We start from the raw sequence: 13333 nt of genomic DNA, 5'->3' as shown, positions 1-13333 counted from the left end.
CAGGTTTAGTCCCTATGAGTGGTATAACCCACACCCTTGCAACCCCGACTCAGACGTGGTGGAAAACAATTTTACCTTGCTAAATAGTTTCTGGTTTGGAGTTGGAGCTCTCATGCAGCAAGGTATACGATTCAGCCTGCTCTTTCCCCTGGGTGCCATGTCCCACTTTTTGCTGGGGGTGACAGTTCTCTCTTTCTCTGGCACAAATTGCTTGCATGGGTGCCTCTGTGCATGTAACCATAAACCAGCTTTTAACATTAATACACCTAGGCATTCTTGAATCCCACTTTCTGAAAAAGAGTACCCAGCAAAAGTAAGATAAATCCAAACCTCAATATTCTCAGGACACTTCCCTCTAACCTGGATATAGGTACATCTCACTGCCATTAATTGATGCACTAGTCTGTATTTTTCAAACAGTGACATTTTTGCAAAGCAAGAGCTGAAAGCATGATTACCTCTTTACTATTGTCTACTTTGGATGTAGACCTTCATTTTCCGTATTCAGCGCTGAAATGGGATGCCATTTATTGCATGGTTAATAAATGCCATCCCAGTTTGCAATAATTGTTGCAACCATGTTCTGTTTGAGATTCCTTAAATGCAAATTAATAAAGGCAAGGCAAACGTTGACGACGTAGCACATGCTTTATGGTATGTGCAAAGAAATGCATTTTAAAAGATGGATGCTAAAATTATAGGGATGCTCATCTGAGAACAGATAATAATACATCAACAGGGTATTTATTTATTTTGGTTATGCAGTGCACTCCTCTTGTGCCTATTTTGTTTAATTTACAAGAGGGCAATATAAGCGGTAGTCCTAAACAATATAATCTATAGTAAATTGTTAGTAGGTTCCCCTCTCCCCCAGTGTAATACAACACATATAAAAGGAGGGCAGTATAATGTTTGTCATCTAATTAACATTACTTATTTTAAAATTCATTGTTCTTCATGCTATCATTGCTTGCCTTTAGTAGACTACACCCACATTTCCATGGAATACCAAAAACATTTGTCCCCTTCTTGAGCATATTTTTCAACAATGTTTTAAGAGAAGTTGACAGTTGCAGGAGAGTATATGTACACATTTAGGTGCTAGAACCAGCATTTAATTTCGGCAACCAAAAGTACAGAAGGTGGACATGTGTATTTGGGTATCTTGTGCAGGTGGGGGGCATTTATTTTGTTTTCATTTTAAATAACAGCATTTCATTTTGGAAAAGTAATTAATGTCCTTGACAGAATGTCTTAGGAGACATGTAGGAGTTAGGGCATATTGATATAACTGCCCTGGAGCAGGAAGTTAGAACAACTTTAATTAAACCTCTACCACGCTTGTAAACTGCTCTGGATTCTTGTTGTTTTTGAAGTTATTGATACGTGGAGACCCAAAATAAATATAATCTAGCAATGGGCACAATCCAGTCAGAGAGACACAATTGTAATTTCCATTTATTTCAACAGAAAAGAGTTAAATACACTCTTTCATTCAAATTAAAAATGTTTAACTCTGGCTGGATCTGACATGTCCAGTGTGTTCTTTGCAGCCTGAACATTTTATTCTTAAACATCCTTTCGTATGAGTAATACAAAATGTATCAGCATTTTAAAAGACAGAAACGACAATCAGATCATGATTTAGAAAAACACTTGACAAATAGATAAGCCAAATATATTGCATAGTGGTAAATCTCATGCCATACTCCTGTAAATTAATAATAGCCTAAGTAGAAATAAAATAAATATATTTTATGAAACATAGGACTATCTACAAACCATACCACAAGGAGAGGGCTAGGTTGAGTGGAAAGGAGTCCTGCACATGCCCAATATCCACTATATTTCATTCCTGGAATGCAGTTGGTTTCATCTAAAGAGAACTGATAGCATTTTTTGCTGTGGAGGTAGCAAGACATATAGGTTTGTAATCTGCAAGAAAAGGCAAACATACAGTGAAGGACCAAACAAACCATGAACAATGGGGCATTCATAAGAAATGTTCATGGGTCCCAAAGGCCCATTAGAACATAGTCTTCCTCCTCCTATAATTATTTTCTTGCCTCTGAAAAAGATTAGTGCAAAGAACCTTCATTTGTTTGTTTCAGACATAATGTCAAACCATAGCTTGGTGCAAGGTAAACTATCTTGTGCTCATTCACTTATTTCTCCTTGCCTTCTTCCCTCACAGTCTCTGATTTCATTACTCACTTTCCATTTAGTGGCAAATTAGCATTTAGTTACATTTGAATTGAACCAGGGGGAGAAAACACACACGAGCAAGACATTTCATGCTTTATAGCCCCATTTTATAGGCTAGTGAATTTCTGGCACTACTGGGGGTCCAATCTCATGGGAGTCAGACATTTCCCTTGGCAGGAAACAGGAAGTCTCCTTAAGACATAGTCTTGCATTGTATTGGGTTTAGTGTGGGAGAGGCATATAAGTTATCCTACCTACCTGGTCTAAAGGTCAGGGGTCCCCTTTACTCTTTACCTGGTCTAAGCCAATGGGGTAGTTCAGGTAATAACCTCAAATGAAAAGTTCCCCGACAAGGTGTAATAATTTTTTAAACACACTAATATCTGCATCATTGACCCCCCCTCCCCAAACACATTTCCATGAATGCTGGAGGCTACATGATAGAGGAATCTCATTCATTCCTTGCCCACACCTCTCTGCTCCCAGGAAATTGTGGGATATAGTGCTGGACATGACGTTACCTTGGGTACATGACAGTCAGCCCCTAACCAGGCTCTGTTTCACAGGCTTTGGTGGCACTCTCTCTTAATCCTTGGGTAAGATATGAACTTGTGGTAATTGGGGCAACTATGGCAAACATTTCTACTGTTCTTTTCTCTGAAGTCTTGTTTGACTTTCCTAAGTGTCGATTTTTTTGAGAAAGCAGTAAAAGCTGTTTGGCAGTATTAGCATTTTAGTGTCTTTTAAGTGTCTGACTGGCAGGGCCTAGGAGCGACTACATCAGAAAGGTACTTTTCTACTTTTTCCCTTGCAGAATTCTAGGCAAAGTCTGGCGCTGGAGTTGGCTGTCATGTCCAAGTCTGTCAGAGCTTTTTTTGTTTGAAACAGCAAGGGTAAGATGAACTGCAGGGTAAGATGGGCTGTTTTGGATCGAATAGTCCAGTTATGATACCACTTCTTTTTTCTTTTTCTTCCCCCCCTTTCTTTTCCTTTCTTTTTCTGTTCTGTAATTGATGTTGAGTTTGGCATAAGCTCCATTCATCGGAAGATGTGTTACCTTGCTGGACCAGTTCCTTAACTGATGCAAAATAAACAGTATAATTAATCAGGAATAAAATAGTCCATCTTGCCTTCATTCCATTTTACCCAAGTAAAACAAAAATGACAAAAAAAAATCCTTGCCAACTTTTTAAAATTTCTAATCCTTTATCATAATGACACTATGGATATATTTCTTTTGAAGCACCTTGTTGCATATATGCCTTGCAACATTCTTTTGCATATTGTGGAACAAATGTATGTATATATATATATATATATATTTGCCATGCCAATATTAGTTAATTAAAATATTCCGTTTTCCATTTTTAAGAATTTCATGCATGCCAACTTACAATTTTATATTTTTGCAAATTAAGAAAAAAAAAATATTACGGCTTTTAATGATGAAGCACAAAAGGAGGCTATGTGCCTCCTATACTACTATTAGGCTCTAAATTAGCACTAATCATTATGTACATTACAAATTAATGTCTAAAGCCCCCTTCTGTTTTTAGTGCCATGATCAGGCAACTCCAGCAGTGCACTTATAGTCTGTCTTCATATAATATAGGTGTAAGAGTAATAGTTCTACTGCTCTCTAGTAAATGAAATGTGTAGCTTGACCACCCCATTTATCTTAAGCTGTGGGGCTAACTATAGAGATGGGAGATGTTTCATTTTACCATTGGCTTGCTACATATAGATTCATTATGGTGACTTTTCTTTTTTAAGGCGGCAACATTTTCAGGTTTGTAGCATCCTCTTTGTATCAGAGTTTCTCTGATACATTTTTCCTGATTCCTTGGGGCAACAGCTTATTTGTTACAGAAGTCAAAACATTTTATGAGCTGCCAGATTAGTGGTTCATAAATGCTTTGAAGAGCTGCTGCAAGACTTTACTGGAAGGCTCAGGACTGCTGTTTGTTTTTAGTTCTCTTTTAACAGCTTAAGTGTCTTCTCTTTCTCATTTTATTTTTTCATTGTCACTTGATTTAAAGCTCATTAAAAATAATAATCTGGTTATGCACTAGATCACGGCCAAATATTGATTTGGACCTCCCATTGATATATTTTTGGGTCCCATAAATGCTTGATTTGCCAAAAGCTTTTTTACCCTTCCCATTTGAGTGGAATTTGGTTTTATTTTCAGTTTCAGTTCTGCTTCTGTATAAGCAAAATGTATGCCTGTCACTTTATTTATTTTTGCTCAGTGATTCCATTCTCACCCCTGTGACGAAAGCAAACAAACTCAAAAGAACTGAATTCTAACAATGAGAAACAAAATGTTTATGCACTGGATTCATCTTTCCCCCCCTGATTTTCGTTAGGTTCCGAGCTCATGCCCAAAGCCCTCTCCACCAGGATAGTGGGAGGCATTTGGTGGTTTTTCACACTTATCATCATTTCCTCGTATACCGCTAATCTAGCCGCCTTTCTGACAGTGGAGCGCATGGAGTCCCCCATCGATTCAGCAGATGATTTAGCGAAACAAACCAAGATAGAATATGGAGCAGTTGAAGATGGAGCAACGATGACCTTTTTCAAGGTAGGCCCTTTGCCATTTAATTGGAGGGGGATATTACTTACTGTGCAGTTGGTTAGCAGGTGGAGAAATTACTTTTGTCATTCAGATTATCACATTTTGGTAGGTTTAGAAAAGTATGATGTCCTATTCATGCAGTATACTGTATGACAATGATAAACACTAACAAGTTCCGGCTTCTGACCTTAATTCAGAGTAAGCTTGTTTCTCTGCATAAACAAACGTATACCCACTTAACTGGGATTAAGTCTCATTTACCTTTGAGTATAACCATAGGGTCAAGCTGCACATCTTTGTTTTCCTTCGTTAAGGAGAACAGAAGATGCCCATTGTCACTCTTCCTTGCCTGACTTTAATTCTTTCTTTAATTCCTAATGGCAATGCAGTATAAAAAAACAATTTATATTTCAGTAGAATGAACCTGTACTCTTGTATTGCTTGGAAACTGAGGGTGCGTCATTCCTTGTTCTAAAAGCTGTTAAGGCACCTCTTCCTGGAAGGCTGAACTTGTTACTTTTCTTGTGCTTGTAATGCACTAAAATAGTATTCATGCTATCTCATTTGCTGCAGTGTACTAATGAAAGTCAAACCAGTCCAGGTGCTAAGGTCTGTCGTAGGAATCTCACAGTTTCAAAATGCAACCATGTTACTAGCAGTAGCAAATGCTGTAGTGGGCAAGTGATGCTCACCTGACCTTCAGCTGGTTGCATCACTGCTGCTTACCAACAGGTCAAGGAGGAGGGGTAGCAAGGCTGTCAACATGCAAACACAGCAGCTGAGCCAGTCAGGTGTTCCTGATAGAACAGGTTTAGCTTCGTCAGTCACCTAACTCCTGTTGAGAACAGAAGAGTATGAAGAGAAAAGCTAGTTAACATTTCCCCCCCTGTCTGAGATGAAACAATGTTAAGACATATTATTTCTTGTGTTGCTTTAAAGGTTAGATTCACAAATGTATAGGGAAATACCCAAGAGTTAAGAACCATATTCAGTACATAGTTGCCCCACCCCCCGCAAAAAAACCCATTCAATTATTATTATTAATAAATTTGTATATACCGCCCTCTATCTTCAGATTCATACACATGTTCTCCATTCCAGAGAGTGACTCTGCAGAAATCCTAGAGAGGACTGGAAGCTCAAATCACTCTTGCTTCCCCATTCACCACTTCTGTGGAAGATGTGAAGTAGCTTTGAATGAGAGGGTACTCACTCCTTTGTGTGTGTTTTTGCTGATCAAGATGATGATGGGCAGGTTTGAGGTACTCTCAAGCTTGCCTCCCACTGCAGTTTGTGGCCTGAACAGTTGTTATTCTTTCCAATTCATTTATGTCCTAATGGTATGCACGGATAGTGGTGGTAGCTCTTTGTACCTGCTTTTCTTCAGTATGCCAGCGTAATCGTGGGGGAGTGCACTGCCTGTCCAGCCACTACCCCTTGCTCTGTCTCTTATACCATTGGTGTGGGCAAAGAAAAATGACCTACAAATGAGTTTATGTTATTTTAAAATTTGTGAGAGCCACTTGGGGTATTGGTTTTTTTTTATGTGGGGGGTGGATTGTTGGAGAGTGTGAGGTTGTTGCTGCTTTTGATGCTATTTTTTTGTATTTTTATTTTGTATCTTATGATTTATGTGGAATTCGGTTGTATACTTTCCGATGTTTGTTTATTGTTTATGGTTACTTTTGTAAGCGGCCTTGAGCATGGATTTAACTTTGAAAAGGCAGCAGACAAATGAAATGATGGGTGAAGAATGGATTCCTCTGTTAATCCTTCTAAATTTAAAGCTGTCTTTAAAAGAAAAGGGATGAGGGACTTGGGTGAGTTCCTTTTTGGGGGACTTAAATAAAAAGAACCTGATCAAAGGAGAAAGTGAGCAGCTAAATGCTATAGGAAGGTACTGAGAGTACGAATTGATTCACTGGTACTGTTATTAATTTATGTAAGATTTGAATATACATATAACCTAAGATTATCTTGGCATTTAGAAAGGGAGGATTAATGCTGCAAAGATGGGCCATTGCCAGCACAGGAGCATAATGGCTGCGGCAGGTGCAGGGAGGCCCACAAGAATGGACACAGGAGACTGGTATTGGGTTGAATTAGGCCACAACTTTATTGATTACAGGAAAGAGTAGATTTGGCTAAGGCACTGAGCATGTATCCAGCAACAGGCAGCCCTCCTGGTACCTGTTAGGAACCTGGTGGGGTTGACCTCGTGTAGGGAAGTCGCCCCTGACATGGATTGTGTGCCATGATCCTGTACAGGCTGCTATTGGGTGAAATATGTTGGCTCATCATTCCCTGTTTGGCTCCTGGACGGAGTCACCCCTCCTGGACACCTCCCTGTGACTAAGGATCCAGTCCAATGCCTTATCTGCCACAGTTGTGGTGGTTGCCATAAGGCAGGTGAAAACCTGCAAGCTGGCCAGTTTGCTTACAGGAGAAAATAACTCCCTGGCCCTGAATACAATGACCGAGTAAATAATAGCAAGGTCCATATGCCCCATACCCACTCCCCACTAAGCGTGCCCCTAACAGATTGGGTGGGTGGGAAATCCAGTGACGAACATCCAACAGGATGGCCTGCACTTGACCACCCCCTTAAATAGACTGGGGTGGGCTGGGTGCAACCCCCAAGCCCCTGCCCCTGATTTGCCTTGCAGGCACTGCCCACACATACCTGAGAGGTCATTGAGGCCAAAGGTGAGTGTCGCCAGGTGACCGTCCTCTTCCCTGGCCTCACTGATAGATGGCAGTCTCCATGGATCTACCACAGCCATGCCATGTGGCAAACATCATCCATCTGGAGCCCCAGATGAGCGGTTATTCTCCGCAGTGAGCCACTAGTTGCAATTCAGATTTTTTCAGATCTCTCCAAGATGTCATGGATAATCACTTGTGTTTCCCTATTTTTGTGGAGACCCAGATGTTATGTAAACATTAACATAGTTCTGATGGCACTATGGAATTTGGAACTTATTAATATTCAGTAGCTAAAAGTACCATAAACAAGCTACCATGCAGGTAGTATTATAGAATTTTTTCTTCCAAAAATCTGTATGAGAAATAGAGGTAATAAGTTTGTAGGAGTTAACTGTAACTAATCAATCAAAGCTGCCTTAATGGCAGGGATATTTGAAGCTGTCAAAACAAAATTTAGAGAAAGTTTAAAGAATCTGGTTTTCTTAATTTTAAAATGAAACAATATGATTAAAGTCTCAGGGCACAAAGAGATTATGACACAAAGTATTTATTCAGTCTTACCAAAGAACTCTGCAAGACTTTATTTTATTTTATGTCTGCCTGATACTAGTGGAAGACTTTGATGTTGTATTCTTTCTGATTGTCAGGCTGAACTTGAAAGCATTTTGGGGGGCAGTTTTTCTGAGTAAAATATTCTAGCCCAAATGGTGTTATGCTGCTGCTTTTTTCTTTACTGTATCTTCTTATTCTGTACATATTTCTTTTTCTATTTCTCTTTTCACCTCTTTGTATTTTCCTTGTTAATTTGTTCTTGTGTATCTTTGCAATCCCTGGGTGAAATGCTATGCCTTCTAGCACTACAGAGTTGAATGAGAGTCATTCCTGGCTATTGGAAGAACTTTCCCAAACAATTAGCTTGGGAAACGTCCATCTTCAATAAGTGTGGCCGGTTATTCATGTATGACTCTGTTCTATCTTCACTGCTGGAACCTTCTGTGTTCCTCTGAACACCAGTTGCTGGGGACTGCAAGTGGGGACATTGCTGTTGCACTGAAGTCCTGCTCCCAGGATGGAAATCTGGTTGGCCACTGTAAGAACAAGATGCTGGCCTAATCCAGCAGGGTTTTTCTTATGATCTTATGGTGTGGCATGCCCTCAGTTCCTCATGTCTCAAGAGTTTAGGAAGTCTTGCCACTGTAACATCTACACCTACACTATATGTTAGTCTTCTGCAACCTGGTGCCCTTCAGATGTTTTGGAATACAACTTCCATCAGCCACCATGGCCGATAATACCAGCAGTCCAAGTTACCTGGAGGATACCAGCCAGCTTGGGGAAGTCTATTACATGTTTGTCTTTGAAGTAAGATGTTATAGTTACTAAATCTAGCACAACCTGGTATAAGAAACGACAGCAGAGGGAAACAAACTAACAGTTTTGCATACTCAGAATGGCAGGTGAGCAGATTTTTGCTGGGCAAACAATGGAGTGGTAATGAATTAATTCACCCTATCTGTACACTACAACACCCCCTCAACTGCTTTCAAAAAAAAGAGATGTACATTAAATGCCTTCTTAGCATATTGTCCGGTTGGGTAATATGAAAAGGGTATGGGGGGGGGGACACCTGGCAAATGGGTATGCAGTTCTAGGAATTAGGCCTTGTTGCCATCTGTCTGTCTTGAGACACAATGGAATGCACCTCACATTGCTGGAGAATCACAGCGTCTGCTGGCGGCTGCTGAGGCCGCTAACTTGTAACTGCCGCCTCCTGCAGTTTTCGCTGCCTTAGCAGCACTGAAGTGACCAGGCCTGATGAGTGCAAAAGGAACTAGTGTAGCCTTCTGAACTTGGAGAAACATGTCCAGTCATAAAATATTGACCTTTGAGCTTTCAGTAATGTCTTCTGTAGTTACGTTTTTTCTATTTTATTTTCTGCCATTTTTATTACCGTTTTAACTGGATGTGTTAGTGCTTTATGAGATTGATCAAGAGCCAGGAAATCTCTTGCCCCTGCAGATATTTAAAAGAGGATTGGGAGAGTGTGTGCATTTTGATGAAAGAAAATCCTACTGTCCTGGGAACGTGACCATATGACTGATAGAATTATTGAGTCTAGGTTTAAATAGCAGTTGTGTCTATCATAATAAGATTGGTTGGCATCTGTCTGTCTTGGGATGCAGTGGAGGAGTGTGTCTTTGGGGGTGAAGTCAAACTGTTGGAAGGATATAGCACCTGCTGGGGCTGTAGAGGCTCATATAGGAGAGACATATTTTGTTGCAGCTGTGGCAGATTGAGACACCCAGTTGTGCTGCAGCAGGTGCACCATGGCTTTTCTTCTCTCTGTGCTCCTCCCAGTGGTCATTCCTTCTCTGGTCACTGCTATGGATGCATGCATGACCTGTCTGTCTGTCTCCAGGCACTGCGGTCATCTGCAAGGGATTATAGTTGAGTGAAAAGTTGTAGGGAGCTATTCAGTACAAAATGTTGCTATGAAATATGGTTATGAAGCTTACTGCCTGAGATTATTTTTTTAAAAAAGTGGAGTTTTGTGAAAATGATTCCGCATTCCATCTTGGACAATTAAGCTCTGCTTAGATGTTCATCTCCGCACATGGAGTGGGGAGCATGGCTGCCTATGCTAGCCTTGCTCCCAATGCTAGCACTACCATCCCCACAGGTGACAGCCTTGGATCTTCCCACAAGAGAGGAATTTCCATGCTTTCAGCTGGTCATACTTACAATTCCACCATATGATTCAGAACCTTGTATGATTGGGGTTCCTGTTCATGTGGAAGATTCTTAGCACTTTTAGCTGAACATGCAAAGTTCCCCCCTTCAGATCTTTTGCCTTCATATGCAAAGGTTTGAACCAGTCGCTTCTCAAGCTTGGCTTTTGTTTTGCAGATCTCAGTGTGTAGACACACAACTCCTATGAAAGCTTTACTGCCTTCCTTCACCATTGTACAAATGCACTTGGTATATTTGGCAATGAAGATGAAACAGTGTTGGTAGTTCAGGTTTATTGACAATGTGCAAGTATGACAGTGCTGAGTTTGATCTTGCTTCTGTGTTTATGTCTATATCTCATTACAGCAAGATAAAATAACTAACTGCCAGAATTGAGCAAAACAGTAGCATATAGTGCAACATAATATAAAGACACCAGATGGTTTCTTAATGTTAAATGAAAACATGAAATCCCAGTAATAGCTATTAGAGCCAACCACTGTGAGGCACAATAGCTATCCCTGTGATTGACAGTAATTCCCACAGTAGTTTTTCTTTGTAAAAAGCTTATCAAAGTTGTCTTTGAAACATAGCCAAGATTTTGGAAGAGCTAACATTAGTTCAAGAAGCATCTAAATCAGAAATTGAAAACTTACTATTCACATTTTATTTGGGAGCTTGAGCTGTTTGTTGCTTTCTGAACTATCCCATCCCCATCCTCATCACCCCCCAACCTCCCCCAAATTCTGATGATTAAAAATACATCAGTGTAGGGAATGTGTGTTATGTGTAGGGAAAAGGGGTGGATAGACTTTTTGACTCATCTCTCCAGTCACCTCAAACCAAGGACATAGGCAAGTGGTAGGGTTAGGGTTACCTAAATCAGTCTGATATAAAAGGTTTGTTAAGACATCATAAACATTGAGATAAAAAGCAGTTTTTTAATCCTCCACCTCTCATAATTAGTATTTACAATGTCTGCATTGGATTTCCCTCCCATCACATAAAAGACAGACACTGTCTCTGTTGTCTTTTAGTTACCTGTGAAAGACCTTCCTCTCCCAATAAGCCTTTTAAGTGGAGATCTTTATGCCAGCCTGCAGCTGTATTGGAACACTTTTAACTGTTTTATATTTGGAATTCTTTTAGTTGCTTTATACATGGAACTCTTTTTAACCATTTTAATATTTTTGTGGTTTTTTAAATAATTGTTATAACCCTCACCGAAACCCACACAAAAATCTGAGAAATAAGTTTTTCAGTTCCTTCCTGCCTTTGATTTTCAATCCTTCATTGCTAATTACAGAATTCTGAAGAACAGCTGGGAATATGATCAGAATCTAAACTGCTCCTGGCAGTAATCCCTTTGACACTGCATGGCTGAGCTGGCATGATGGCCTGGCAAATTCTAACTGCTCAGGAAACAAAGCTATCAGAATGTTTGTAGTCCATCTTTTTTGAGGAAAGGAAAAGTTGTCAATATGTCTACCCTCAGGATATCAGTAGCTTTGTGGGTTAGGCTGATTAGAAAGATGTAGGGAAGATGGCAAGGAACCAAGAATGAAGGTGGCCGAAGTGGGGGAAGGGACAATATGAAAGGACCTCAACAGAAGCATATGTGAAGGACAAAGGAAGCTTTAGGGAAAAGATAGGAGAAACTGAAAACATGCAAGAATGGGCTAAGAACAAAGACAAAAAGGGCGCTGAATTTTATATATTAGTTTGGAATAACCATGCAGTACTTTCCTTGCAGGCGTCTGTTATAGTTAATTTATAGTTTTATTGGCACAGGGACATCAAAACTCATTAACTATTGAGGGAGTTTGGCTGTGTAAATTATTTAGCTGAATCATAGTCAAGGGGGGAAATGTGCAAGTTTATTTGATCAGAATGTAATCAGAAGCTTGAATGGCTTTGACAAAGAATCTAAGCAGAAACATAGTACCAGAACATCCTTGCCTGTTTAACTTGCTCAGTAAGACTTCTAGTTTGTATCATTTCACTGCTATTTACAAGGTTGCCCCAGGACACTTACACTAATTTAACATCACACTGATGCATGCTTCTAGTAACATGCAAGGCTGCTTGCATTAGTACTGTGGCTGGACAGAAAGAGTTGTATTCATAGCTCTGCTCCAGAGGGTCCCCCAACCCCTTAAAAAAGATTTTGGGGGTTCACAAGGGGCTGCATGTGGGTGAGAATGAAGTGGAAGTCCTGTATCAGAATCGGAAGCCTCTTCTGCTGATTCTGTGGCAGCACTGGATACAAACAAGGTGTGGAAGAGAATAAAAGTATTACTCCCAAGTTAGCTGCCTGAATGGGAAGCTGCCAGTTCTTATGAGGAAGAACATAAAGAGATACATGAGCATCATTTGCCTCCCTGCTTTCCTTGTAGCTGGCAAGAGACCAAACATCTTCACAGGTAGGGGACAATTCTAAATTAGTCACATCCTGGTAGCAGATGCTGCCTACTGCTAAGTATGCATGTATGATATTGCTTCTCTTGCTTCCTGTGTCACTTATGTAATGTCTTTTCAATAGAAGCAACTGTTTGAGTTCATGTTTTAAATTGTTCCCCCCACATAGCTATTTTAACTACCCTTAGGCTGCTTCTATACTGGGCATTTACCGTGGAACAGCTTGTTCACTCACTTTTTATGGGGCTCCACATGGTGTAGTGATCAAAATGTCCTTTTCATATGTTTTCCCTGTTCCCTGCTGTCCTCCCCCCCTTCCGGAGCTCAGAAAATATGACTTAAAGAAACAAAATGCAATGGAACTGCTGTTGTAATCCCTTCGGGTGTAGATAATGTATCACACAACAACTCCAGCCTATGCAACCCTATAATAGCCTATATATTGATTCATTTCATGAAATTTATACAGTACTTGATTGTACAAAGAAAACCCCCACAGCCAAACTTTAAAACATACACAAGTTAAAATACTAAAACAGATTAAAATGGCCTCAACTTTCTAAGCCTCTGAGTAGGCTTGTCTAAACAGGAATGTTTGTTTTAGCAGGCACCAAAAAGAGTTCAGTGAAGGCACCTGCCTAATATCAATAGGCAAGGAGTTCCAAAGTGTAGGTGCTGCCACACTACAAATGC

General features: G+C 40.1%; 1 protein-coding gene across 2 annotated transcripts in view; it reads left to right on the top strand.

The window, feature by feature from the left end:
- Nucleotides 1-13333, top strand: part of GRIK2 (glutamate ionotropic receptor kainate type subunit 2) — a 433821-nt gene that overhangs the window by 323443 nt on the left and 97045 nt on the right. For both annotated transcript variants that reach the window (XM_077926142.1, XM_077926141.1), the window contains exons 13-14: nucleotides 4-122; nucleotides 4575-4792. In XM_077926142.1, the coding sequence (XP_077782268.1) occupies nucleotides 4-122; nucleotides 4575-4792 (337 nt within the window). The remainder of the gene's footprint in view (nucleotides 1-3; nucleotides 123-4574; nucleotides 4793-13333) is intronic.

The sequence above is a fragment of the Podarcis muralis genome, chromosome 3, assembly GCF_964188315.1.
Source record: "Podarcis muralis chromosome 3, rPodMur119.hap1.1, whole genome shotgun sequence".
Taxonomy (NCBI): domain Eukaryota; kingdom Metazoa; phylum Chordata; class Lepidosauria; order Squamata; family Lacertidae; genus Podarcis; species Podarcis muralis.
This window is presented reverse-complemented; position numbering and strand designations above follow the sequence as displayed.